This window comes from Sphaeramia orbicularis, chromosome 8 (assembly GCF_902148855.1).
Source record: "Sphaeramia orbicularis chromosome 8, fSphaOr1.1, whole genome shotgun sequence".
Classification (NCBI taxonomy): domain Eukaryota; kingdom Metazoa; phylum Chordata; class Actinopteri; order Kurtiformes; family Apogonidae; genus Sphaeramia; species Sphaeramia orbicularis.
In genome coordinates, this window is record NC_043964.1 from 13943268 (window position 1) to 13970242 (window position 26975).

At 40.1% G+C, this 26975-nt stretch overlaps 1 protein-coding gene across 3 annotated transcripts in view; it reads left to right on the top strand.

Annotated features, from left to right (window-relative positions):
* The first annotated feature begins 578 nt into the window (after positions 1 to 578).
* Positions 579 to 26975, top strand: part of pde4a (phosphodiesterase 4A, cAMP-specific) — a 47878-nt gene continuing 21481 nt past the window's right edge. Inside the window, exons 1-2 of one of the 3 annotated variants that reach the window (XM_030140677.1) lie at positions 25861 to 25961; positions 26070 to 26846. In XM_030140677.1, coding sequence (XP_029996537.1) covers positions 26653 to 26846 — 194 coding nt within the window. In that variant the 5' untranslated portion in view covers positions 25861 to 25961; positions 26070 to 26652. Of the gene's footprint in view, positions 1765 to 25859; positions 26847 to 26975 lie in introns of those variants that run through there. The other 2 variants (XM_030140675.1, XM_030140676.1) reach the window with 2 other exon arrangements.

Consider the following 26975-nt stretch of genomic DNA (forward strand, 5'->3'; position numbering starts at 1 on the left):
GCACATCGATCAAAATCTGTCAGATGCTTCAGTCTAAAGTGTTTTATAGAACATGTAGTTGTATTAAATTTGTGCATCCTGGTTCAGTAGTTTTTATGTCATTTCTCCATCTGTTTGAGCACGAATGGCCCAGTGTTGCCACCCCTCAAGGCTGATATTCTATATATATCTGTACGTATCCTGAACAGTAGGCTATATATATATATATATATATAAGTCTTCAGGCATCAAAAAACTGACGATTTTCCACCGCAAATAGGTGAAATGATAAACATTGGCATTTTTGGTGCCAACCCTCATCTTTTAAGCTTCGTGCCCATCTGATATCATCTGAATAATTTGTAGTGTTTGTTTTCTGTCAAGGAAATACATAGTGAAAGGATGCATGGGGCAAAACATAACGGATGAGCACATAAAAGGTTCAAAAGCCTCCAGTGCTGACAAATCACTGAGGAGAAGAACCATCCAACCACCGTACAGACTGAACTTGCAGAGAGAGAGAGAGAGAGAGAGAGAGAGAGAGGGAGGGAGAGAGAGAGAGAAAGAGAGAGAAAGAGGGAGCGTTGTGGTGAAGACAATATTTGTCGTCGAACTCCAACAAATATGAGGATGGGAAGATAATGGCCCACACTGAACAGGATGACTGAACATCTGCAATTATCAATTAGTGCCCTTTTGTGATGCATTTTGACAAGACAAAATTTCAACAAGAGAGTCTGGACATCAGAGAACAAAAGGATCGGATGTGGTTTTTGGACATGTCCAACCATTTCTCAGACCATCATGATTTATTAAAGAAGGATACTTATTGAGTCAAATTCAACATTTTACTGAAATCACTGCATCAAACATGTCCATGGAGGAATCAGTGGAGACTTCAGCTGGGTATGTGCGCGCACAGATGCCGTAGCTCTACATGAGCCGTGATAGATTGAGTACTTTTATGGAAATTGCTTGGAAATTTCAGTGCAGCTGAAAGACATACGGGCAGCAATAATACCACACCGCACACACAGAGAGAAGACAGCGCCGGCGATCTGTGTTTCTCTGCAATAAGTGGCTGATAAAAAGCAATAAATTCTCCAAGATAAATACAGTCATCCGGTGGTGCGCCATGGGCGACGAGGCGTCAAACTTCAGGAGAAGCAGGACCGGTGTCTCATCAGTAAAACCCAGGACTGGTGAGGATCACGACAGAGCAGACATTCTTGGCTGAATTAAAACTTAAAACAATGAGATTATTGATTTTTGGATGACTTGTCTGATACCCACTGTGACTGTTTTTCATGTTATTCAGAAAACAAGATTCAGATCTGGGCTGTGTAGGACTTGGTCACTTTGATTTTTACGCTCAAAATCAAGTGGCAGAAAGGGACATGAAACGTTTTGTTTTTCGTTTGGAATAAACAAATACAGCCATATTATTTAATCAATAAGTTAAAAAGGGATCTTTATTTTTTTTTGCACTATGATGGAACCACCACCATGTTCGAAGAAGAGCCTGTCCCTGTCACTCCCGGTTCCCCGGGAAGGACAGGCGACTCTAAAGCCTCCGCAGCATCTTTGGAGGCAACCCCGGACCCCGATCAAAATCAAACACCGGGGCTACTCCGACACCGACCGGCATCATCACCGGCACATGGAGCGCTCCGACGCCGTGGATACGAGCGACCGACCAGGACTGAAAAAGTCTCGAATGTCCTGGCCATCTTCCTTCCATGGGACCACAAACACATCCATTGGAAATTGTGTCGGGAATAAACGGTAGGCGAGAGAGGGGAGTGCATTCCCAATAATAGCCCATTACAGCCCACAAGGCATATGCGTAAACGGGAGGGGAGGAGGGGGGTGCATTTTAATGAGTGCGTAATAACGCAGTGTGCCTAAAGGGTTAACTGATATGAAGCGCTTTTTACCGGGAGGCGGGACGCGTGGGTTTTCGGTGCTGATGCGTTATGCGTCTTTGGATAGACTATGTCAGATGGGTTTGAAGCGCAAACCATTCCACCCACTCGAAACGCAGAAGCAGCAACTGTAAATACCAGTAACAATTTTAAGAGCCTGGTGGTGCACATGTTACATGTAGGCACCCCGGCTGATAAGAGGCAGAAGGCACAAGCGTTTTAATGGCACCAAAGGTCTAGTGGGTGCGTTCATGCGTGTGGGACTGAGATATTGTCGCTGAGCGCATGGCCCAGGCCTTTATCAGCTGGTTTGCAGAGGCAGATTTTGGGGTCGGTGAGAGTAGGATAAGTTCAAACCCCCTGTTTACAAGCATTAACACCAATTAAGTATATTTTAGCAAGACTACAGGCTGATCCTCCAAGGTGTGTGGGCCAAAGAGCACCCTGAACTCTGACCTTTTAGATATGCTGTGCTGTGCAGTAGTGGCATACACTGAACTGAAAACCACACTGTAAAAAATGACTGTGGAATTAACACCAAAAAGTTGTAAAATTGCAACATAAAAAACCTGTAAGTGACAATACAATGCAAAGTTGTTTATTTGAAAATATTTTTGTGTTAATGATTGAATCAAATATAGCTGTAGTTCTTACAGGTAGAGTATGTGAACAAAACCAGATCTGTATGTAGAAATTATGTATTTCTACTGTTTTTAGAAAATAAAACTGTAAATTGAAAAACAATGAGGTGCCATTTAAATTGCAAAACTATAATGTTGAAATAACGGCATATTTGCTTTTTTTTAGATATATATAAAAAAAAAGTTATAAAAAAGTAAACATTTAACAATGTAACATTTTAAATTTGTAAATTAATGGGTTGGTAGAGTTGGTCGAGCAGCTCATCCAATAACCAAAGGGTTGGTGGTTCGAATCCTGGCTCTGACAGTCCATATGGCCATGGAAGACACTGAACCCTAAATTGCTCCCAGTTGGACCTGGTGGTTTTGGAAAGTGCTTTGGACACCATGAAGGTGTAGAAAATGAGCTAAATAAGTGCAGTCCATTTACCATTTAAATCCAATATTAAATACACATGTTTAAAATGTTAAATCTACATGTTACTCCATAAATATCTTTACAGTTGGATGTGTTTTTTACAGTATTGTTCTGGAAACCACAGCTGCCAGTTTTTTTCCGTAAAAACAAGATTTTTTTACAGTGCAGCACAGAATCTCCAAACCCATATATATGTGCTGATGACAAAGATGTGACAAAGTTATGAAGTGTCTCCCCAGTGGACAGGTGTCATAGGACTGTCACATAGATAGCTTCAGACCACATCTAATTGGCACACTGAGACCGCTCACTGATCAAATATGACACTAGGAGCAGGATGTTGACCGGCAGTGGAGACAAACACCAGATACTTAGCTAACAACTTCACCAGCAGTTTAATCAAATTACATGATGCACGTTAATCATGCAGATTAGATTAAAGGCATTTCATTAAGCGGGTCATGGAACGATACAATTTTGATACGATTACTTTGTCCGTACACAACAATTGCTTAATTTGTCCTCTTCACAAGATGAGGCGAATGCTGGACCTGAATGTTTTTTAGTTGGTGGATTTCAGTACAGTTTCACAGGAAACTGTAGAATTCCCAGACTGTTATAGAGAGGGGGTTGGGTTTGCCTGTTGCCATGTACAGACGTTTTTTCACATCTTCCAGTGGAAGGGAATCCCTGTTTCTGTAGACTGGGGCAAACCACAAATTCTGTTTTGGGTGGTTCCCTTTTTTCCTTTTGTCCTTTCTATGACCTGTGAATCCCCGGTGAAAGACTTAGTTTACAAGTTACAGCATTTGTGGCTCACATTCCCTTATTATCCCTCTCTCCTTTTTGCAGTCAGTGTATAAGACCTAATGTATTCCTTCCACCAGAGAAACACATTAAACAGGGTGATTATTAGACTAATAACACATCCCTGAGAGGTTGATGTTTCTCTTGGGGATTGTCGGGGTCCTGTATTTTCCCCCCGTTATTATTTGTTTTCTTTCTTTCGTTTTTATTCAATGCCACAGACGGCCTTCCCTGCAGGCCCCTGGGAGAGGGGCCAACTCCAGCTGACAGGAAGAAGGGCTGATTTGTATTTGAGTCCCCAGGACACGCTCCAAGGCAGTCCAATCTTTAGTGCAGTGGGACTGACTCTGCCTGGCCTTCTCCTTCTGTGGGCGGCAAACCATAAGAGGCCAGAGAGAGAGAAAAAGAGAGAGAGAGAAAGAGAGAGAGAGAAATAATTCGATTCCGACAAGCTCACTTCTGAGAGAACACCGAGCTGGCTCCAACTGTGTGTGTGTTCATGTGTGTTTGTGTTCATCTGTGCCTTAGCACATCCGTGAGGTGATGTATACAATCAGTGGGTGTTTATGCCACACACTGGTCAGGAAGGAGGGAGTACAGAAGGATGGAGGCTGGTAGAAAATGTTGCGTGTCATGAGTAGTTGTGAAATTAGACAGTGTGTGTATGTGTGGAGGTATTTATGAGTGGGCTGTGCACGGGTTTGCGTCTGACCCGTAGCCCATATGGATAGCGATAGGGCTTGTTTTATCTGTTTTCATATCAGCGAGAGGCCAGAGGGATATCCGTTGTGTTGATATTAGTTTCATTCGTTTCACTTATTAAAGTGACTGTACTGTATATTCAGCTTCTTTGCTTACGTCCCAGTAATGTACGCTTACAGCTGTATGCATCATCCTTTCACTGGAGTTATCAGGCTTTATGAAGATGTATGTGGATCCTGCAGCTCTTTGTTTTGCTCAGGGCTACCTTTGGTAGACCTATGGGAGGCCGTCTCACGCACATCTGCTTTCACTGCTGCTCTGAGGGCTTCCATTTACACGGGCTCATTGAAATCAAATTTCACTAAACTCTAAAATATTGCAAAAGAAATTAAGTACAAGAAGTTTCCTCATAACCCCTGCTGATAGTGGCAATGTTTTTGAAGCCAAGTTACTGAAGAAAAAGTAAACCAACTGCAAGATTTTTTTTTTGCATTTCTCTCGGTCGGCTGTAAGTTAAAGACAAATTTGCCACAAGAAAGGGGAGTTTACATCCCAACCCCATATAGAGGGGTTGTATATATATTCCATACTATCAATGGCAGGGGAATTCATATGCCCGTACTATCCACAGCTACCAAAAGCACAGACGATTTAACATTTTGTCATGGACCACAGATCACTCATTGAATGAAGTGTTGTTCACACACTTGTGTTATGGTATCATCACATTTTGTGTTTCAAACAAAAACTCAGTCAAAATAACACTGATTGTATGATCGTCACATGCTGCGTCAGATGATACACTACACAGGTAAAAGTATTGGACACATGAATTCAGGTGTGTTTGACTAACAGTAACAGAGGGTTGGACAGTAAAAGGATACTTCAAAGTTTTTATGTTTATGTTTAAATCTGTGTAGGTTCTCATTTGCCCAGGTCATCATTCTTCTTGGTAGTTCTTCTCCATTCAATTGGACTGGTTTTGCTCTTTTGAAAATGTTTCGTCTCTCATCCAAGAAAACTGAAGAAGTGTCTTGGATGAGAGACGAAACATTTTCAAAAGAGCTAAACCAGTCCAGTTGAACCAAGAAGAACTAACAAGATTTATGTTTAAATATTCTACATCTGGATTTATGGAATATTTGTCACATTCTGACCATTAAAAAAAAAAAAAAAAAAAAACATTTTAAACCACAAACCATCTGGTTTATTCAACTCTCACTCAGGAAGAAAATCAGCCTTTACAAGGAATACTGACTTAACATTCATTGTAACAATTTTTGACACCAACCGACATGAACATTTTTATCATTTCAAATCAACATGAATTGGAAGTCCTAAAAGTTGTAGGTGTGACTTATCCATATATATTTTGTTCATCCAGTGTGGTTTACATAGTAACTCTATTAGCGTACCTCTGTTTTTAGACTGAAAACCACCAGTCAACTTATTTGCACTAAAAATCTATTTCCAATTGTCATTATGGGTTTAAAAGCGTAACAATAGACAGAAGCGAACATAGTCACTTTATACCTTCATAAGCTTTGTAATCAAATACTGAGATTTCAGCATCAAACTTGTGTCCAGCTGAGAAAATAACTATGCTATTTTTTTTAATCAGTAGACGCTTTTCCACTGACCCTGAAATTTTGTGAATATAACTTGCGCATAAAAATTTGCCAAATGGAAAAACGACAATTTCGCCAAAACTCTTGTTTTTCGATTAAAAGTTTTTGCGCTGGCAAGAGGTGATTTTTTTGGTGTAGCGCATTGGTATGTCATGCAAAACTGCAATGGAAAGACCTTTTTCTGCAACTAGAATCACATGAATAAAAAAAAACAAAAAAAAAAACAGATGTTGACAGAGTTACAACAAGCAAAGAAAAAGAGTTTTAAAAGAAACATGGCTTGGTATGTGTGGACACACCAGGAAACTGAATCTGAATTTTTTTAATTTAATGTAGCATAGAGGGGTAATATATAATAATAATGAATATATGTAAATCAACACGATATTCATGTTTGTTGCCATGCTTATGGAATGACTTCTTGTGTCATCTCGCGATAATAAATCAACAAATCATTTGTGATTTAATGGAAAAATCAACATTACGCACTTCTGTTTTTTCAACATTGAGTGAATATCAGTAAAGTTTTGCACAGATGTCCAATGGAAAAGCCACTACTTTGTCTCTTTCTTTGGCCCTGAAAGTTGTTTCTTCTTGGTTCTCATCTTCAACTTAGCCTTTGAGAGAGCAGCAAAGTGGCTCACTACTCCCTCTAGTGGTTAGCATATTTGTCATGTCAGAACTTTTTATTCTAAACACACTAGTGATACTTCAGGTCATGTTCAGACATTTTAAAGTAGAAGTACTACATAGATTTCCTTAAAAAAGGGGCTGGAATGAAAGAACATAAAAGGTTATGGTTATTTTTGAGCCAGGTTTAAACTGATGTAATTTTAGTTGTGCGTTAGACGTGTGCTAAACACAAAAAAACTAGACTAAGATCACTATCAAATTATGTCTAATAAATGCGTTTTTAGAGTGCATTTGTTATAACTCATCCCTTAAACTCACTTTCATTTAGGGTTCCAAGAAAAAGGTTGACATTAAAAGGGCAATATTACAGTACATTGTGAGTTTTTAAAGCATCCTCTTGTTCTGTAATAAATCAAGCCTTAGCATGTTTTAGCAACTTCAGCTGAGTGCTGTATGAATGTCATTTCTTAGAAGAAAAAACAGAGAAAAGCCATGATTTGTTAAAACACTAAAATACTGACATTACACATACTTAGAAATGCCTATTTTTAGTTCAGAAAAATTGCTTTTGTAGATATCCATGGTAAGGACAAAATGTACAAATGCAAAATTCTTTTCTGAGCACTGGGTTGACAAACAACTGGGGATGAAATCTAATCAATATCCAGTGTTTTAAGCCTGACACAAAATTGTTTTTGTTATTGTAATGACCAGTATGATAAGGTCAGATTTATAATCTACAGAACATGAAGTAACCATTAAGTTGGATAGTGGAAAAAGTAATTGGTCTTTGATTTTTTTGGTACTGATTGACCCAGCAGATGACCTCAGTGTTTTGAGCAAGCAAAGCATTCAGTCTCTGAGGAGTTGGTCAAGACCTCATCTGGAGGTTCAGGAGATCAATCAGCTTGAGAGCAGCTGCTGAAATTGTCTCGGACAAGGTTCAGACAGATACAGATTGCACAATGCTACTCTAATTGATATTCGCTTTTTAAAAATTAAACACTCCCAATAGTCATCAGTCTTGGGATGGTTGTATAGCACATAAAAGAGACTATGGGTGTTGTTTTATACAATTGTTTGAAGAATCATTGTCTTCAAGTCATTTGTCTGTTTAACTCTGTGATGATTCCTACAAAATGGCAGTCTTAGTGGCAATCAGCTTCCCCCCATGAGTGCCAGTCTGCCTTCTCCTCCCACCCCCGGTGTCTTTTGTTCAACTGTCTTGTCATTCCTTTTGTCAGAGGATGCTAATATGAGCGTATCAGTCATCAGGTCCCATGCCCAATGCGCTCTGGGAAGTTTCAACACGAAAATGAATGACTGACACTGAAGGAGTAACAGCTCTTCCCGCAATTCTGTTGCTATGGTAACTTGTTTTGTGCATTTGTAGAATGGATTTAATTTACCCAAAAAAGGCAAAGCCTACAGGGTTGATGTATAATTTGTCAGTATGTAGCAGATCCCACTGGATATGCATCATGACTTGTATGTTCATAAGGTTCAAAGTGAATAATAATCTACCATTGCTAACAGAAGTCTGACGATAGTTAAATCACAGCACAGACAGTCTCCTGTTCCGTCCTCTGCAATCATTTCAACCAAAGCCTCCCTCCCTCTCTCCCTCACCTACCACTCCATGTATTCTTTACACCTGTTTCCTCGGGCTGGGATCGAGGGCTGATTTGTCAGCTGTAGATCTTCTTTTGCCTGTCTGACTGGCCCACTGTCATATTAATTTAGATCGTAATGAGGTACAGCTCCAGTTAATTACCACATCTGTATGTCATTGTCGATCATACAGTTACATTAATAACTCTGTAACAACAAAAAAGTCTCGCACAGGGAGAATTCAGGATTTATCCCAACAAATGTTATAATAGCTTTAAGTAATGGACCCTTTTATCTCATTTGTGTAGTGGAACCATCTGTTTAAGCTACAGATTGCGCTCTTCTGTGAATACATTGTGTTTTCTCACCACTCTCAGCGCTAATTAGTATCTGGAGGCAGTTCATGTACTGGAACGTTGCTCACTATTGGCTGGCTCAAGCAGATCCCAGAGACCTCGGGTAAAATCCCTCAGAGATCTTTTAGCAATGACACCAAACAGGTTGCTCGCTTTAAGGGGATATACACAGCTCACATCCAAGGTCCCCTATTTGTGTTTTCCTTCCTGCTCCTGTCTTTGTCTCATGTAGTGCCTCGAAGGCTCGCCAGATACTCAGACCACTGGTAACCACATTTAGCACAGTCACTGTGCCTCGTGAATCAACCCAAAACCTTGGCATCTTTGCATTTTAATTAATTTCACACTGAATCCTCTTAAAGTGGCAATACACTAGTCATTTGTTTTTTGTTTTTGACAAGTGTGCATGGGCAGCGATCCCAGCAAAACGAGACAAAGTAAGCCATAGCATTTGAAATCCAAGTTGCAAAACAAGTCCACCTGTTATCCACAGAAAGCTCCCTCTGGGCATATATATTTTCTTTTATTTCATTTTCACAACTATTAAATCATGTTAATGGACGTCCCTGCTCCACATCAGTAGGCAATAGTTTCCTCTGCCTTTGTCACGATGTCCATAGTAATAACCTCATGCTGGCTCTTTTTAAGCCCCTGAATCATTCTTTTGTCCATAAATGACTGTCTATGATTGTTGCATTTCGGTCTTTTAATCCTCTTTTTTCTCAGTGTTTCATTTCACCCTGAGTAAATGGATAATATTGATTCCATCTCTATTTTTGTTCTCCTTTTTGTCTCTCTATTGTCTCCCTGTAGCTTCTGAGATTCTCTCTGATAGCCTTGTTCTTGCTTACAGCAGCATTAAGCACACAGCTTCTCTATCATAAATCCATCATTTCATCCCACACTTCTCTCGCTTGTCCACTGAGATCATCAGCTGCTTGCAGAGTCTTTCCCCCCTCTAAGCCATATCTGAATCTCAAACCTTCACATCCCTAGCGGTGGAATCAACTGCCCACCCCTGACAGTGAGCAGAGTTTCATCTCTTCCTATATTCTTCTCCTTAAAGGTGTTTCATGCTGATGTAATTTTTCTTTTTTTTTTTTTTTGTGCTTTACACCCGTTTCTTGAAAATCGCAGACTTAAAAAGAACAGCACAACTTATCACACACCTTCATCATATAGCTGGAAATCAACTGCCATTAAAGATGGGAGTGCAAATAGTCCTGTGCATCAAGGAACAGTCTACTTAACCCTTTCATGCATAGTGGTCACTACAGTGGACAGCTATTCTGCAGCTGTTCTCTTGTATATTCATGGATTTTGTTGTTTTAGTTGCATATCAGCCAACACATTGGACACTTGCATCATCCCATACATTACAATTGATAACATTACTGTAACTTTGCTGTTCTAGATAAACTTGATCTAACATATTTGAGTGTAAATCAATTCCTTGTTATTGTTATTAGACTGTAATTAACAACAATAGTTTTTTTTTTTTTTTTTTTACATGTTATCTCAATGAAGTGAGTAATGACTAGTATTAGAGTATGTTAAAATGTGAGAAAGCATCAGATTAGGAGCATTAAAATGTTTTTGTTTCATAGTTTTCACAGTAAACGCATATTTTTTTGCTTCAAAAATTAAACGCATGGTGTCCAGCTGAGTGGACATTTTTGCAACTCCATGAAAAATAGCTTAATAAAAAATATATATATATTGCATTGTTTTTTTTAATGCCTAAAGAGGAATAACATCAATCAAGAAAAAAAAAATCTTGATGAAGGTTCTTGTAATTTGTGCATGAAAGGGTTAAAAAGGAACATTTTATAATTATATTCTATAAAATATACACATCTCTAAAAAATTCTCCTTGTGAATTCAGCATGACTTTTCTTTGGATCTATTGTTCTTCTGACACAAAAATAAAGCTTTTTGGTTGTAGTAATAGTAATTTATTCTCCAAGCCCAGAGGCACTAAAACGGAGAGGAAAATCCTTTTTAGTGTAATCAAGTCACCCACTTTAAACCAAGAGAAAGGTCTTCATTGCACAGACTCGGGAGAATATAAATGTCAAAATGCGTGGTGTATTCTGCTTCCAAATAAGTGGTAGACTTTCACCTCTCAAGCATACGTCTCCGCTGGAGAGAAAACTGTAATATGATTTTTGGTCTGTGGGAGATCCTTAAGCAGTAAACATGGGAATAAGGTTAATGTGTCCACGCCGCATCCCAGTCGCTGCTGTAATTTCGAAACAGCTGGTGGTTTCTAAAGTAGGGATGCCACTCAGGGGAGACCCTACTGCAATCTGCTAGAGGCTGCTGTTTTACTACAAGTCTATGTGAATGACTGTGACTGACAGACATCCACTGTGTCAGTCATAAGCATGCACACACACAAACACCAACACTGTGCAGCAGAACAAATAGTATTCGTCTGTCAAGCATAGCACCATGTCAGACTAATGCAAGGTGTGTCAGGGGAGCCCAGCATGCCTTGTTCACATCAACTCACAACAAATCAGAGCTGAAACGATTGGACCTGGAGACCACAGTTGACATGAACAGACACAGATGAAGAATCCAAGCTTGTTCAGCTGCTTGGTGTGGCCCACCAACATCAACGTCTCATCTAAGGTTACTCTGTTACACACCTCTTGCCCCAGGATGGTATTTTTCCTGAAAGTTGTTGGCAGGATGTCATCTTCACTGGATGATTATGAAAGAGTGTCAGTCCTGCTTAGACAGGAAAGACAGATGGTACTAATAGTGTAACATATGACACAAGCTTCCTCACTGTACACTATGGCCCGGTCCCAGGAAATCTGACCTGGGATAAGTACAGACCTGCGTTTTATTACAGAGGACACATTCGTACTGCATGTGCTGCCTATGTATCACCTAAGATAGCGTTGGCAGATATGGAGTATGTCAGAAACAGATAAGTAGCAGGGAAGGGTTTGTTTTCCTTACTCCTGCCTGAGTCAGCACCACTGTTGTTGTGTGAACTTGATTGGAAAAATGCTGCAAACAACAGCAAATAATATTGTGGTGCTATCAAAACAATCACAGCACAAGGGCTTGCTAAATGTACCACTAAATATTTCATAGTGTGCTCATTTGGAAAACAGAATGCCAGTTAGTGTGTAAATACCCATTGTTATTTCAGCTGTAGTGGGATAAATCCCTTTATCTCAAAAACGGGACCAAGAACAAAAATATCTTGTTTTGAGCTTCACTTTCCAACATTTCCGAGCCTATAGAGGAGAAATATGCATTCAGAACTGTTTAGTGATGACTTTTCATTATATCTATACTATGTTAGGACTGATACTTAAGTATTCTCTTTACAATTAACATACATCAGTTATATTTGTCGTACATAGCACATGTATACACAGTATTTTCACTGTATATTGATATATTGATGCCAGCTGGGGCTTGTGCAAGGGAAGGCATTTTAACATCTTGCTTCCTGTCTAGGTAAGGGTAAACCCACTTTTTATTGCCAGTGGAGCTGAATGATTCACAAACCCACAGAAATAAAACAGATGCAGTGTGGAACACATACAGTAAAAAATAACACTGACAATCTGTGCAGATGCAACAAGGTTTGTGGGAACACTTGAGAATTTTACATAATGCATGAAGCAGCTTATGATTTATAGCTGAGTGAAGGTGCGGTATACAAGCTAATGCACACCTCTGTGTTAGATGAGCTTCTGTTCCAGCTCCTGACCTCTGCTAGATCAATGTGTGAGCACAACCCGCCTTGTCAGAACAGTGAGCCCACTTCTTGTAGGTCATGTCCATGTTCACACATTAACAGTCAACATTCAGGCTGTTTGAGGACAGAAAGGAAAGAAAGCATGTCCGAAGCCTCCATATAGTATTTCTACTTGATTTTCTACTTGTCTATTTCAGAACTGGATGTTTTGAAGTCTGCATGTGCACAAGTCGAGTCTTTCAGTTTAGTGTCATCCTCCATTATGCTCTGACTGGACAGGGTTTTCTAATGATGTTGTGGTGCATTTTACCCCTAACATAGGCAGTAAAAGTAAAAGCTCTGGGCTTTCTTTCCAAGTCTACACTCAATCATTCTTTTGTTTTTGTTGTTTCTGTGTATCGAGGGGATTTTGTATGATTACTTGTGTGGATTGGGAGGTTTGTTAGAGTTCTTTAAAAGATCAGAATGGACTCTTCTCTGTCTCCTTGCAGCTTTTTTACCCTAGAGTTTTCCAATTTGTTCCATTGTTAGGAATTGAAAAAGTACTGACAATATTCAGCAAAGGGTCTGAATATTAAAAGCTTATACAATTATGAGTGTGCAGACTTCAAGGCAAGGCCAGCAGGTCACTCTAATTGTCATTCTGCACTATCATAATTATTTTTTTCTGATTGTAGTCAGTTGGAACTACTGGTTAATATTTTAAGATTTAAGATAATGTGGGGTGTTAAAAAGAGACTGAAAAATCGCTTTCATAGATCTGCTCCAAAATACTGGGACCATCCCTGGCCCATGTGCTACAGGGGTTGGACAAAATAATGGAAACACCTTAAAAAATCAACAAAATATAATTTAATATGGTGTAGGTCCGCCTTTTGCGGCAATTACAGCCTCAATTCTCTGAGGTATTGATTCATACAACTTGTGAATTGTTTCCAAAGGAATTTTAAGCCATTCTTCAGTTAGAATACCCTCCAACTCTTTTAGAGACGATGGCGGTGGAAATCGACGTCTTACTTGAATCTCTAAAACTGACCATAAATGCTCAATAATGTTGAGGTCTGGGGACTGTGCTGGCCATACGAGATGCTCAACTTCATTAGAATGTTCCTCATGCCATTCTTTAACAATTCTAGCTGTATGGATTGGGGCACTATCATCTTGAGGTGAAGGTGTTTCCATTACTTTGTCCAACCCCTGTACCTTTCCATCAGATTTCATGAAAATGCAGTTTTTTCCCAATTGTGTTGTCAGATGGAACAGAAGTGATTACATTACCTCCTTTTGAGGAGGTAATCAACTAAATCTTTCAAGCTCATCCTAAGATATAGAACTGAACATTAACAAAACTATAACCCTAAGGCACAGGTGTCAAACATGTGGCCCAGGGTCCAAATCCGGCCCACCAAAGGGTCCAATCCGGCCCCCAGGATGAATTTGTGAAATGCAAAAATTACACTGAAGACATTAAAAATCAATGGTGTCAAAATCATTTTAATTCAGGTTCCACATACAGACACATACAGTTCAATTAGATCTCAAGTGGGTCAGACCAGTAAAATATTATCATAATAACCTATAAATAATGACAACCCCAAATTTTCTCTTTTTTTTGGTGTAAAAAAGTAAAATTACATGAAAATGTTTACATTACCAAACTATACTTTTACAAAAAATGTGAATAACCTGAACAAATATGAACAAACGGAAATGTCTTAAGAAAAGTAAATGCAATTTTACCAATATTCTGCCCGTTACTAAATGTTTTGTGCGATAGTAATGCACATGTGTAAATGATAAACTGATAAAACGAGGCAGGAATATTGTTAAAATTGCACTTGTTTTTCTGAAGACAATTCAAGTTGTTCATGTTATTCAGATTTTTAAGGAAACTTTGTAGATGTAAACCTGATCATAATGTAATTTTACTTTTTTCACTGTTAACATTCAACTGGTTCAGCCCACTTGAGATGAAATTGGGCTGAATGTGGCCCCTGAACTAAAATGAGTTTGACACCCCTGCCCTACAGAGTAAAGCAAGAATATCTTTTTAGGATATATTTGAATAGTATTTCAATAAAAAACAACCTAAAAGCTGACACTGGTGGGGAAGGTGTGACGATTAGGAGAGGTAAAAACGGCAAATGGAAAAAAATACATGCATCTAAAAAATAGAGAATGGATGGGGAAGAGGGGGTTTTTACAGATCACTGGCAATTGTTTATTTTGTCACATTAAATTTGATGCAAGGCATGTGTGAGATTGGTCATGTCCTTTGCCCCTCGCCTTGCGGCCGCACTTTTACAAGCTGGCGATGTTGTGTACATGGAGGCTGGTCCTCCTCGCTTTCAGGGTGCTATAAATAGGGGGAGAGAAGCCTCAGGCTCTCAGTTTAATGAGATTAAACCAAACCAGCCACAGCTCCTAGTGTTTTATTGAGCTTTATTTCAGTTTCCATTCGTATTTCAATATGTATAAGGAAGATATTGAGTGTGCCTGCTTCTACATTCTCCATGTAGCAGCACTGGCCTGTGCATCACTATGTGTACGTGTTTTGTGTGTGAGAAGGCACTAACAGCAGAGTGTGAGATAATGTGAAAGACTTGTGTATGTGTGTAGTGTCCTCATTTTGCACCCCGCAAGGCATGGCAGACCTCCTAAAGATGTGTTCATCATGATGGTAAAGCATTTGTCATCATAAGTCTGTGTTGTCACGAAGCTCCAACCTCTAGCTTTTAACTGTCCAGTGATTCCATATTATGCATGTGAGAGACCTGTCTGTTAGTGCCAAGGGAAAAGTGATCCACAGTGTGTCCACGGGCTGGTGCATCACTATGGTTGAATCCTATTTCATGAAAAGCAGACAGAGAACTGGCACTGAACGCCTATGTGTGAGCATGTGCTTGTTTGAGGCTTTTGTGAGACGGAAAATATCTGGGGCCATACAGAGTGGGAGACATCCATTCTGTTTGGACATACTGCTGATTCTTACAGCCCATATTCAGTGACTCTGACGTTTTGAAATGGTCTGCTAGACTCTCTCTGCAATTCCTACCACATCGCTCAGGCCTCATTACCCAATCACAGCTCTTCCTCCATCATTTTGCCATCAGTTAGGGAGCGCTTGGCTCACCAGGTTCACTCCATTCTCCGCTGATAAGCATATCTGCTATTCATCTCCTGTTTGCTCCTTTCATTAGACGGGAATGTAAAATTATCAATGTCATCACCATCTCTAAAACTCATCTTAAGCCCACATTCATCAGTGGTCAAAGGAAGAAAAATAGAAGGGGAGATGAATAAAGACAGCAGGAGTTGAGCTTCTTCGCCTAACAGTGACAGTAATGGACATAAATGAAAGCAAATGTATGCATCTTTTACGGTTTGAGCTGCCGCAGCTCTCAGTTTTTATTTAGCATAAGCAATGGCGGTTCTTCCACAGTGCTTTTGACAGGATTTAGGTGGCAGAGTGTATAGGTGAGGTGGTCATAAATGTGGGTTTTTCTCATCTGCCCACCCACTGAGTTATTAAGGCCAACCTGCTAGTGTGAGCTGATGTGAGGAATAGATGAAAAACAACCAAGTTGCAAAAAAAAAAAAAAAAAAAAAAGGCATTTCTATTATATGTTCTGGGAACTACAGATAAGTATAATTTCACTTAATTTGTTGAATAAATTCATAATCTCCTTTCATTTGTCCTTGATGGATTCACAACGTCTTTACTTCTCCCTCATAGGGATTGTTGGATAAGACAGTAGGAAGACAAAATCCAGGACTTTGACAACAAAAAATAGTGCCTCCAACCCAGCTCCTGTACATTTTTAGCTAAAACAAAGGGTTAGGGGATTGTGGCTTGGTTTAAATGCCAGCACATGCAATGAGAATGTTTTTAATCACATAATTTCCTATTTTAATATTTAAAACTTAATGCTATATTTGGTGCTGTATATATAAAGCGTAAATTTATAGACCTTATGCTTAAAAAGTCGTCAAATGTGAGTGATGTGAGACACCAGCAAATGACATAAGAATAAAAAATGACAGACAGATTGACTCATCAGAGAAGCATGTCACATTCACTGCCCTGCTGCAAGGCAGTGGCCTCGAGGCATTTTCAGGACAAATGAATCTGCACAGATAACTGTGCCTTTCCCTCTCTAATGATATCTAACTGCTATGTAGTTGGATCATACTGATTTTACTATTGTTCTCCTGCTAACAGGGTTCTCCTCATTAACGGCCTTTATAAAACTCTATAATTGGAGCATTGCTTTAGGAATTATTAATATTAAATGTACTGTATAACTTTCAATGCACAGAATCCAAGCTATTTTCATGATATGACCTTTCACAACATACATAATTGCATAATAAAAAATTGCATGGATCTTAGTGTCATAAACAACAACAACAAGGCTTTTTTTATTGTGGTGTATTGCTGTTATTGCCTTGAGTTGTTTGCCAACCTGAAATCATATCGATTTTTTACTGACTTATTACTGCTTCAATGTGAATTAGTTGCTGAAAGTACAGCTTAGGGATGAAGATGAAGGAAAACACAATAAAACATGAGTGAAGCAATTCATTGGTCCACCCATATTTGCTCTGCTACGCCTTGAATGCATTATAGAATAATTCAGAGCATCAAGTTAAATGGACCATTTCACTGTGTGTTCACATCAACCTTGTACGCTCTCTTCACTCAGCTGCACCCAGCCCAGCATTTGTTTTTGCACCACATTATATCAGTAATTATCTATCATTCCAGGGTAATACGCAGCCAACCGTCTTTGTGCAGGGGAAATGTATGACGAATTGGATGCCAAGACTGCTTATTAGTCTGTATTTCACTTTCAGATTGGATTAAATATGTCAGAGTTTTAAAATTACACAAAGGATATGGAGATTTGGGGATATGGGCTAAGAATCCCATGAAATGCAGATAGATAGATAGATAGATAGATAGATAGATAGATAGATAGATAGATAGATAGATAGATAGATAGATAGATAGATAGATAGATAGATAGATAGATAGATAGATAGATAGATAGATAGATAGATAGATAGACAGACTCATAGATTTGCCAATAGTGGCAGACTGAGTGAAAAGACAGATGGAGAAAAAGATGGAGGGAAAGATAGTGAGATGCTGAGGAGGAAGAGAGCCACAGTGACACAAAGGTAGTTCTGGATGACTCACACTTCTCTGTCTCTCTCTCTCTCTCTCTTTTTCTTTCTCTCTCTCCAGTCTGGATTAAAATAAAAGAGGCCCAGCAGCCCCGCTTGCAGAGAGGGAGTTACGCGCTCCATCTCAGAGATAGGGTGATGCGCTAAAAATACCACTCCTTGTGTGGGCTCGTTGGGGAGTGGGGGGGGGGCACAGCATGGGGAGGGAAGCTTATGGATTTGGTGGTATAGTACAGACGCCAGTGCTTTCGCTGCTCTCCACAGTCCAGCTTGATCACATTTCCAGCTTCTCTTAGCCCCTTTCTTTTCTCATCATCTCTGCTCCACAGTGTGCACTAATTGGGTTTTGTACGACCACTCTTCTACTTTCAAGGAATGCTGGTCACCATTAAATTTTAGTTCATTTAACTCAATTCATCCAGATACCGCTTTTATCTTGTTGACCCCCATTCCTTTATTCATCTCACCCCCTACTGCTTGCATCTTCTCCCTGAGAAACTCTATTAAACATCAAAAGCAAATCAATATCATTTTATTCCTCTCGCTGCGATGGAACAGTTACACTCCACGTCACACAGTTCGTCTCTCAGTTAATAATTTGTCTGGATGCAAGTAGCAGGAAACGAAACCAATTGAACGCAATCTCCATCTGTCATCTCTCAGGATGTTCCTCCATGTCAGCTGATCCATCTGTTAAGCCCATCCTCAGTCTCTACAACAGCAGAGGGGAGGAGAAATACAGCGGAGCCCCTGTAAATGAAACCTACAAGGTGCTTTTTGAAAGCAGCAGTGCTCATTAAACAAACAGTTCCTCTGTTTCCCCCCTGTGATATTCAGGAATCGGAACACTGATTCTGTTATGAAGTGAGATGGATACTGGGAGTCACGATTCTTAAATGCTTACCTTTGATACAAATGGCCTCTGGGGTCGCAGCGGGGATTTACATATAAAAGAGTAAGGAGCTCCGTGGAGCAGGGAAGAGGGGAACGAATAAGACGGAGAAAGACGAATTCCTGCTGGTGTATAATTTCCCTAAACTCAGGTGTAATTAATTACTTTGCATGTTTTAAGAATAAGAAAGGAGCTTGACAGAAAGACAAACTGAGATAAGCAGTGAAGTTGATAGAAAAAGGAATAGAAAGAAAGAAAAACATCCATTCCACCAACCTGTGCTGACTTGTTGCATTCTATTTGCAATACATGACGCAAAAGTGTGGCAGAAAATGGAACAATAGGATAGATGCTGTAGATAGATAGCCTTTTGTTGTTTTTTTGAGCATTACTGTCCAAAAATTTCCATAATAACCTTGTCAGCGTATTGTAATTCAAGTGGTCTGACAGGAACCACTTGAATTGCAGACCTTGAACACCTTATACCTCCTCTTGGCTCTGTTAGGAAATTCAGTCCTCGATGAAACACTGTGGCCTATCTCAGGTCTTCTCAGAGACAGAGACAGATATCTGTAATGACCAATCACTGTCAAGAGACTCCGTCGGACGTCTCTAATGTGCAGACTCAAATGGACGCAACATGACAGCTCGTCAAGGTTTTCAGGCTCTACTTTTTCATAACCTCATGAAACGGCACCATATCATATATCTTTACATTAATTCATGCTCAGGACAGAGAAGAGACGGCTCCAGGAGAACGGCATTTCCAAACTCTGCTCATTTTTCTGATTTCTGTCAGTTGTCAACAAATTCCTAAGATGACAGGATATATGACATGTTTACTTGATATCGTAACGTTAGCCTCATAGCAAAACTGCATATTTTCTTCAGGACATAGCCAATGATGCAAAACGAAGCAGCTGTGTTAGGAGAGTACAGTTACGCAGATATTACAGTTTGACCAAAAACATGACTTAGGCTATTATGCTATAAGGCTAAAGATATGTTATATAACTACAAAGGTCAGCAAGTGTCACATACTTACATAAACATATTTGCTCTATTCATATATCAGCTTCTTGAAGTCGCCAGCTTACAACCCATTCAGAATTGTTCCTATTTCTGCAAATAACAAATATAAAGAGTCTCATGTATGTAAACCTAAAATATCCTTCATGTCAATATTTTTAGATATGTTTATGTCAGTGTTGTAGTATTTGGCTGCTTATGGCACTTTCAGCATGAATCCAAATGTAAACTGTTCTTATTTATTTTCAACCTAAAGAACTACCAACTTGAAATATCTTTTGGTAGCAGTGTACAACTATTTATGTATTGAAAGTACTTGATTACACTGGTATTAGATGCATCCATCCACTATGTCAAGGGGAGTTCATTGACGTGTATATTGTGGCTCTGACCCTCAAGGACAGTCTGCTCAATATCAGTTTCAACAGCCATGTGTCCTTGGTTCATGAAGGGCTGATCCTTAGTCCTTGGTTCCAAGGGTCACAGAGACTCTCCATGAGTCAATTATTGTTAGTACACAGCAGGTTCATGCAAATAGATCAGCAGGTGGCTGCTAACAGCTGTCAGTACAATTATTATAATCTATAGTGAGTATATTTGCCTCCTATGCAGTTCATTAGGAGTATTTCCATCCCTGCTGTGGGGCCACTGGATGTCCCTTTCATCCCACATCCCCCATTTTGAGACTCTACAAAGTAATCATGATTACTTATTCTGTTTGTGTGCTGTCTCTTGGCCAGGTCATTATTGTCAATGAGAATCAGTTCTCAACTAATTGTTAATCTTCCCCTTGTAAATCGCTTTGGAAAAAAGTGTCTGTCAAATGCATAAATGTAATGTAATGTAACTAAATTACCTGGCTAAATAAAGGAAACAAAAAAAAAGAACATACAGAGGAAGGAAACCAAGGAGTTTTCTATGGATACACAGTCCAATTCTTGCCTTGCCAAGTCAGTCGTCTGACCTTGGTCCAACTGACCATGTGTTTCCCTTCCTGATGACCAGACTGAAAGCTGAACACCTCCAAATACAAGCAGAAGTAGAGATGGCTGCAGTACAGGCCTGGCGAAGATTAGGAAGACATGTAGACATGTCTGCAAGCCACAATTCTAATAGATTACTAACAATTTTAGATAAGATAAGATAAGATAAGATAAGATAAGATAAGATAAGATAAGATAAGACTTTACTGATTCCACCAGAGGAAAATTTCACACAGTTATTGGCCCTGATGTGATTGAAATATGTTGCCAACAAACAATATAAAGCTGTAATGCTCCTGCGCTGTCTGTCATCTAATAATATTTATAATAAAATGTTGACTGAGTATTTTGATTGAGTTCTGTGTGACCTTCCAAGCACAACTATTGCATCCCAAGTGCAACAGTGCATGAGGTCTGTGAGCTGTGGATCCATGTCCCAGAGGTGCATCTGGACTGAGTTGTGAATCGAGCAACCTGTGAAACTGACATGATAGTGACAGCATGTGTTGGTATTCACCTGAGGAGTGCCTCCGATGAGTTTGAAGTAGTTCAGAGATCTGCTGATGGTGATCTAAAGTGACGGATGCCTCTGGTGGGTTTCAAAGAATCCAGGGTGTAAGACAATCTACATAGCGTCCAAATACCACAGGTTAAAGTAAACTCTGCTTAGAGCTTTGTGTGTCTAATGTGAACCATTCATTCTGACTGGAATTTATTTTGTACAGTGCATTAATAGATTAAGAGGGCTGGTGGTGGCTGTCCTTTCATGATGTTGAGAGCCTGTTGCTTTGTGGAATAAAGGCTGATTATCCTGTCTGGTGTAGCCCATAAAATAAATCCCCTCTCTGTGGCATTTGCCAGGTGTGTGATTGTGCCCAATCCCTCCGGGTTCTTCTTGAAAGGCATATGTTCTGCACTTTCAGAGGCTGGTGCTGGCTCTCTGTGTTCGGCAACCTGGAGTTGGGTCGGTGATCCTGTGGGCAGGATAATCTGCTGTAATCCCTGGCTCTGTGATCTGACCACAGCGCAGCTGAGTGCTGGTTGGGTGGGAGGCTCAGCTGAGGAAGGTGTTCTCTAAAAACACAGAGCTACATTATCTTTAGATATATTAATTATAATCCTGCATTTATGCTAGGATATAAAAATTATAAGGTATTTATTTTATCACAGGTTTCTTTTAAACTCAGGCACTGAAGATAAATTGGATTCTTTACAAAAAAAGATAAAAGCAATTTAGTGTAGAAATAATTTTGCTTTCTAGATGGCTTACTTTCTAGGTGCATCAAGCTTTTAAGTAATGATTGACTTAAGGTTATCCATACACAAAAATGAGTATAGTTTTTCTCATGGTGTGTACAACACACATTCAGCCCAGCGTTATTATTACAATATGTGATTCATGACATGACAGCTCTGGTGATTGATGAAGCTAAGAATATGGAGGCTGGGTCTGAATGGATATGGATTTTCTTCGGGGTTTGAATTGTTTTCATTCTTATCAAAGAAAATATCTGTGAATCAGTTGAGAAGAATGCATGAAAGAAAAAAACAAAACTCTATCAAGAAAAGGAGGAGGAACACAAATTTAATCTATGCTGAGAATGCAGGCATAGATGGAACAAAGATGAGCTCACTGAATGTTTCACTGCCTGGTCATTGGATTACACTCATAATGTAGAATTTTTAAATTGCTATAATTGTTACAAAAAGGCATTTTGTGGTATGTGGATAATTAATTTATCACCTTTTACACTATGGAACGTTTTTCCATCATTAGCAGTCTCCTCATTGTCCTTCCCTATTCAAGTCATGTGTCCCCCCCTTTGTCATCGCATTATTTTCATCCTGGCTCTGTGAAACTCCAGCAGCCAGATGCCCTCTCTTTGCCCATGTGGCACAACGCCAGCACTTCCCCTTCAGAGCTTGTGCTTCTTGTGCATCCTACTGTAAATGTCGACATTTAAATGGAATCAGGCTCGAGCGTGCTTTGGTCTTTCGTTCTCTTGTGATTGCCTGAGAAGCACAGAGGGCAAGTTGAGGCAAGTGGAGATGGCAGGGCTGTTCTGGACGTGTCATTTGAGATGTGTCAGTTATGGGCATGTTGCCCTAAAAGCATGCCCTAGCCTGAGAGAGAGTTTCATAATAAAAAGCCTAATGTGCCCGATAGATCAGTAGATGATTCAACTGCAGCAGTATACTGCAGCGATTATATGGTCAGCGTTTAAAAGTTACAAGTTCCAACTCCTTTCTCTCTGAGCACCCCTCACTGCCACCCCCACAATGGTAGCAATCAGCCAGGTGCTAAATGCTTGGGTGAGGGACAAGCTCATGGGTGGGAGGGGGGTTGAAATGGAGTAGGGGGTGTGGGGGTGAAATTGCACGTGGAAATAAGCATCTGTGCTTGCTTGGCAGAGGAGGAAGCGGGGGCAGGAAATAACTGTCATTCTCTAGTGAGGCTGAGAGTACGGACTGTGTGTTTCGTGGGGGGAGAGGGTGATGGACTCAGGCAGGTTAATCATTAACTTAGTGAAGTAGAGAGAATGAAGAAAAGGAGGCGGAGAGGGTAGGAGATTGACTGAGTGTGTTTTTTTTCTTTTTTGAAGTGGCTTAAATGAATAAGGTTTGGCTCATCCCCTCAGAGAGGCCTGATTAACAGCAGCGTACACAGCGTGATAGGAAAGGAGAGCTGACACCAACCAGACTTTTGGGAAAACGCTGATGTGGCAGTAGCGAGCCTCAGCCACAGGCTTCCTCATGATGATTGTTAATGAATAATCGATGGCAAGAGCGGGTCAATAGAAGGGATGTATGTAAATCTCTTCTACACTCTCATACAGACTTATAGGTTTAATTAAACTAATCGCTGCATTGACTTGCGGCTCCAAAGCTCTTTGAAGCCTGCTGTATTAATGACACGAAATCAAGCCGGCCCTTTTGTTGCAGAAATGTGTGCAGAGATGAGAGAAAATGAGTCCTGCTCGAGAAGACTCCAATTTTCCCATCTTATTCTGCACTCTCAAGGAAGATGCATAATCCTAATTTAATAACCAAATTTGTATTACAGTAATACCTGTTCATACGACGTCTCAACAGAAAATAGCTTTATTTTACACAATGGCTGCACATGCCATAAATGAGCTTTACATTTTCCAAGTCACTGACCACATCTCCTAGTCATGCAAAATGAATCAGTGTTGTGTTGTTAACATATTCATTACCATAAGGTTGTCTCGTGTGCACCATTGAAGCAATGTGTTAACTGAGTGAGGCTGTAAAGGTAGTGGGGCTACATGAGAGACAGCAGCTTTAATGTGCTCTTCTGCATCCTGACAGCGACAGTTTGTTATCTTCAATAAGAAGGAATCACTCAGCTGGCACAAATCCCCTTCCCTCTGAAACCTCTGATCATCATGTCATTGTCCGCAGCGATACACTCCAGGGATTCTGCTCTCACATAATGAAACCACGAAAGCTGCCCACAGCCCACATTATAATCACATACATTGTGTATCTCTGTATGCGTGGCGTGGCATGGAGTTTGCCTTTATGTTTGGGTGAAAACAAAAACAAGATGCACAAGAGGTTTTAAAGCACATCTGTGAATACATGTGTGTGTGTGTCTATCTATGTGCATGAGTCACTATGCGAGGTTTCACCAGTTATTATCGAGCTGGGACTCTGTATTTAATAAAATAATTGTCTCTTCATCAGCTCTCCAGAGATTACAATAGTAACTGTCATGTGAATTAAAATTCTTGACATTTTTCCATAGTGTATCTTTGAAAGGTACTGTTCAAACAAGCTGGATGCGAGGCCTTTTCATAAGTGACTTTCCAAGACACGCTACAATCCGTTCCCGGTGCGTCATAAACAAACGTTAGTTACTCTCTACTGGGGAGAGAGGGGACGACAAAGAGACACTCAGAAGAAAGGGTAAACTCTTCAATGTGGAAGGCAAGAGGAGAGGAGGAAACAGCTTGACAAGGCATCTTATCTTCACTGTGTTCTTTGCTGTTCTTGAGGTTTAAGCCGCTTGCTGAAAGGTGGAACACCAAATTCAGGCAGCGGGGTCTCCTTTTTTCACTAGCTGCTCTTCCAGAAAAAGGCTGAGAGGAAAAACAGATATTCACAAGTCATCTCATTTGTGCTCTCATTTGGTATGTGCATAGTGTATATTCAAATGGTGACACAGAAAGTCTGAATAGCTCTCCTCTTTGTGTTTCCTCAAAACAGGCACAAATAAATGCACAAATGCAGGTTGTGTCCACAGACTCTGCACCACACACACACAATTTAAAATGCCCAATCTATATTCCAAACAATGATAAAAGGTTAGTCCTGCTACCGAAAACAAAAAGTCAGTTTTCCACTCAGTTAAGCAGAAATCAAGTATTAAAATCACGCTTTGAAATAAAATCAACTCTTGTAGATTTTAAAGAATCAACCTGTAGCATGGATATTAAAATATTAAAAACTAAAAAACTCCACCCACAAAAATCTTACTGGAATAAATCTGCTTCCTCTTCAATACTAACTGTATTCTTTTGATCAAAAAGACAATTCAACAACTAGAGTATGATAACATTTTTTGTTATTTCTTATGATGAATTTGCAGCCTTGTGCAATCTGACAAACTCTTATGCAATACTTACATGACTTGCTCACCACTTCATTTTTTCTCTGTAAACTAACCTGATGTTGCCACTGTGTTGTGTTGTTTCCAAATGCCATTTTGCTACTTCCTGGTTTAATGAGGTAGTTACAATGCTATTAATCTATACTTTCCTCTATAAAAGTAATTAACAACAACCCTGTGACTGCACTGCCAGCAGACCTGAGTGCTGCAGCGGCTCAATACTTCTAACATATTTAAACTGTGATAAAATATTCATAGATTTTGATTTGCGGCTATGTGCTCTTGGAGAAACCATATAACAAATGTAAAAAAGAAAAAAAAAACATGAGGCTTTTTGACATTGTTTTCTCCAATGTCATGACTGAATTAAATGTGGTTGACCCAATGCACCTTGTTTAAAAGCTATTTCACGGTCTAATTGTTGCTCATGGAGAATATTAAGGTAGTATCAAGCTCCTCACGTCTAAAGGCCAAGGAAAATGCTGTTGGTAACCAAGGCTGTTGATGTCAAAATACAAAGTGTTTTTGGCAAAAGCCTTGCACGCTCTTTAGTAGAACATGTAAACATTTACAGGGGGGTATGAGTCAACCCGTATTCCCCTGAATTTTTTTTTCCTTCCTTCCTTCCTTCCCCTCCTCCTTCTGGGTTTTCTATCTTCTCTTCAAATCCTCATTACACAGGCTCGTTTGCTCTATTCTCGTGCCTGTGGTCTGTAACTCTACTGATCAACCTTCCTGTTGCGCAGAGGAACTGTGAGCAGTGAGATAAGGATAGTGAGCAAACGCTTGCAACAGAGAAGCAGGGTGAGGAGAGAAAAAGTAACAGATACAAGAACGAGGAGGGCAAAAGGTGGACTAATTAGGAATTTAAAGAAGATTATCAAATGTCCTTTGGTTGTTTGTGCCATCCAGGTGTCCTGTGGAAGTGAGAAGACTGTCAGAGGAACCTGGAGACCAGACGGGGCCAAAGGTCTGGCTTTGGTATTCTAGTCCCAGCAGCTGTGGTAACAGTAACGGGAGTCAAACAGAGCAGAGGTGGTGAAATATCAAAAGCGCTCTCCTCTGTGAGGCAAATAGACAAACCTCAAACAAACCGGCACAGGCAAGGATTAAGAAGACCTGCATAAATCCAAGGAGCAAACTGAGGATGTGAGAAGAGAGGGGGGAGTTAGTTAAAGCATCCAGGGCCTGAGGATCACAGCGCAGGGAACGCATGTTGATGCACTTTGACTCCTCCGGCATGAGACACGTGAAAAAGGAGTTCTGAAGGGAAGATCAGGCCTCGTTATTAGATCCTGCTCTGGATTGAGGACAGCAGCACAGACAGGTGCTGTGGTCCTATTTGGCTGAGACGTGAGTCGACGTACTAAAAAGTAGATGAGGGGGACTACGTGGGAGGGAGAGAGCCACACAGTGTGAGACTGCCAGTTTTAAGTGGAGGCTGGGGGAGTTTTCTCTTAACTGCGTAGCTCCACGAGGGCCAGAGTTAGCAAAGATGAGTCAGAGGAAGCTGACACGACAGCTGAGGCTGTGGGAGAGTCCTGAGGGGCCACCTCCTGTACCCTCGCTCACCTCACCTGTGTCACCAATCGATCAGTCTCGTGGACATGGGGGCTCTGGTCTGTTTCGACGTCTGAAACTAAATCGCAGTATTCAGGAGCGCAGACGCTCATCCCACTGTATTTGCAGGTACAGTAGTGCATCAAAGCCATTGATCTTTTAATTGGTGCGGCCATCACTGACCTTTATGCTGACATTTGTACTCCATTAACCTTCCTCTTACATTATGGATCATATTGACCCTTTTTGAAAGGAGGC